General features: G+C 63.1%; 1 protein-coding gene across 1 annotated transcript; it reads right to left on the bottom strand.

The window, feature by feature from the left end:
* Positions 1–333: 333 nt before the first annotated feature.
* LOC101760109 (L-gulonolactone oxidase 2) lies at positions 334–2,219 on the bottom strand. The gene is made up of 2 exons (XM_004980682.1): positions 1,262–2,219; positions 334–1,175 (listed from the first exon to the last, which is right to left on the bottom strand). The coding sequence occupies exons 1-2, from the start codon at positions 2,217–2,219 to the stop codon at positions 334–336; spliced, it is 1,800 nt and encodes a 599-aa protein (XP_004980739.1).
* Between the last annotated feature and the right edge of the window lie 228 nt (positions 2,220–2,447).

A 2,447-nucleotide genomic window follows, 5' to 3' on the forward strand; every position in this document is an offset into this window, starting at 1 on the left:
CCCAATACCTTATTTTGGGGGAAGAATTTTTTGTAACTCTTGAAGTTGCTCTTTTTTAGGAGGTACGTTTAGTCTTTAGTCTCGAATGATTAGTCTCGATTGATTTTTAAGTATATTAGGTCCTTACCAACCGGGACTAAAGATTGTACTGGTGACTAAACATTGTACTGGTGGTTTGCTCTACATATTTAAAATGATTCATTTTGTTATAAATTATTAACCCGCGCCAGTAAAGAACACAGGTCGATGCACAAGGGCACCCTTAAACCAGGAGAGAACCCTGTCAAAATTTGTCGCGTCGTCGTCGTCCAATATATAGCAACCCGGGCGTGCCTAGGAACCATCGTCACGCCGGCACACCCTGGCCACCTTATACACCCTGCCCGGCCGGCAGAAGTACCCTTTGCTCGGTGCGCAGTGCGAGTCCTGCGAGCACACGCACAGGCCTTCCAGCGCGCACCCGTCGCGCACCACGCTCACGCCGCCGCCGCCGCCGATTCCCAGCACCTGATTGCTCCACTCGCTGGAGAAGAGCCCGTCGGGGTCGTACGCGTCCTTCACGGCCATGAACGCCGCCACGCGCGACGCGCCGTACTTGCCGACGGCGCCCTCGAAGGCGGCGTTCTGGTTCTTGCCCCAGTGCGGCAGGCCGCCGTACTTGCGCAGCGCCATCTGCTGGATCTCCTCGACAACGCCCTGGTACAGCCGCGGCGCCGCCGGGTCGCGGCTCCGGTAGTAGGTCAGGTCGAACTCCACGCTGTCCTCCACCTTGCCCAGGTGCGCCGTCGACGCCCTGACGTAGCGCATGAGGACGCCGTAGTACACCTCGACGCCGCAGAGCGCGCCGGGGCCGGCGAGGTCGCGGAGCTGCTGCACGTCGCGGACGAACGCCGCGGCGCTGCGCAGCGGCACGCTGATGCCGGACTCGAAGTAGAAGGTTCCGTGCGACACGCGCGGGTCCCAGGGGCAGACGGTGAGCAGCGTGTCGTTGGCGGCGGCGAGGCAGCGGCCGGAGGACTGGATGCGGTTCTGGAACCCGACCACCGGCCGGCCCGGGAGCGGCGTCTGCAGGCCGTGCTCCATCAGGCCGTAGTTTCTGGCGGAGAAGAGGGCTCTCGTCGCCAGCGCCATGGCACACCTGCCGGTCGTGTCGTTCTTGGCTTCAATGCGCTCCTCTTCAGGGATCAACGACAACACGTCGTGTCAGTACACCATAGAATGAATTGCAAGAGTGAAGAGTTGCATATGAGAGGCGTCGTACCGTCGAGCCTGGCGGTCTCAATGACGAATGTGGGGGTGGGCCGGAAGCCGACGAAGTCGTTGACGCCGTCGCCGGAGGTGTTCACAGGCACGCGGTCGTCGACGCGGTAGATGGCCTTGCGGTGGCCGGGGTACCAGACGATGTCGGCGAACTCGTGCTCACTCGCGAACGCCACGACACGTTCCGCCAGGTCGGAGTCGTCGTGCTCCTCGAACCTCACCGAGCGCTTGAACATGGGTTGCAGTGCCAGGGTGACCTGAGAGATGACCCCGAGCACCCCGAGGGACACCTTGGCCGCGTCCAGCTCCGGATCGCCGGCGGCGAGCACCCGCACCTTGGCGTACCCCTCGCTCGCCGGGGCCGGCGTGACGACCCTCATCCCGACGACGTACTCGTGCACGGCGGCGCCCTTCCCCCACAGGGAGCTCCCGTGGGCGCCCGTGGTGAGCATTCCCCCGACCGTGAGCCCCAGCCAGTAGGGCGTGTACGGGATCGCCAGCCCGGCCTCCGCCGCGGCGTCGATGAGCTGGCCCAGCGTGACGCCGCCCTCGACGATGACCTCCATCCTGCCGGCGTCGACGGCGACGACGCGGCTCAGGGATTCGGTGCTGATGATGAGGCCGCGATCGCGGGCAGGGCAGGCCAGCTTGGGCACGCTGTGTGAGAACCGGGTCGCCACCTTCATCCGCGTCCCGGCGGCGGTGGCGTTGGCAACCACGGCCAGTAGCTCGCGCTCCGACGCCGGGAACGCGGCCGCCGCGGCGCGGCACGTGGAGCGGTCCGGGAACGCGCCGTACGCGTTGGTCACGGTGCAGCCACCGGACCCGGCGCACCGGACCACCGGCGGCGGGGGGCTGGCCCCGGTGAGGTGGCATTGGGTCACCACGCCGACGACGACGATGATGAGGACCAGGAGGCGGCCATGCATGGGCATCGTTGGCGTCGGGCGCCCTCGCATAGTCGATGATGATGACAATCAGTAAATGCTGCCGTTGGTTTATAGTGCCAATGTGCCATGCATTGTCGGTATATTGGGTTTGCCTGGATAGTGATGGACATATTTCTTGTAACCATCTAATCCAGTTGAGCATGTATGGCATTGCTAGTGATAGTCTAGTCTTTGTATTCGCCGTACGTGTGTGGCGTGCTAAGCATCTGATCCTTCGGTACCGTCAACTGTTAATGG

The sequence above is a fragment of the Setaria italica genome, chromosome VIII (assembly GCF_000263155.2).
Source record: "Setaria italica strain Yugu1 chromosome VIII, Setaria_italica_v2.0, whole genome shotgun sequence".
Taxonomy (NCBI): domain Eukaryota; kingdom Viridiplantae; phylum Streptophyta; class Magnoliopsida; order Poales; family Poaceae; genus Setaria; species Setaria italica.

Excerpts from the sequence above, each read along its gene's own strand:
- LOC101760109 (XM_004980682.1), bottom strand. The coding sequence starts at position 2,219 with ATGCGAGGGCGCCCGACGCCAACGATGCCCATGCATGGCCGCCTCCTG. Across the intron at positions 1,176-1,261 it reads TGAGACCGCCAGGCTCGACG|AGGAGCGCATTGAAGCCAAG; the intron begins GTACGACGCCTC and ends TGATCCCTGAAG.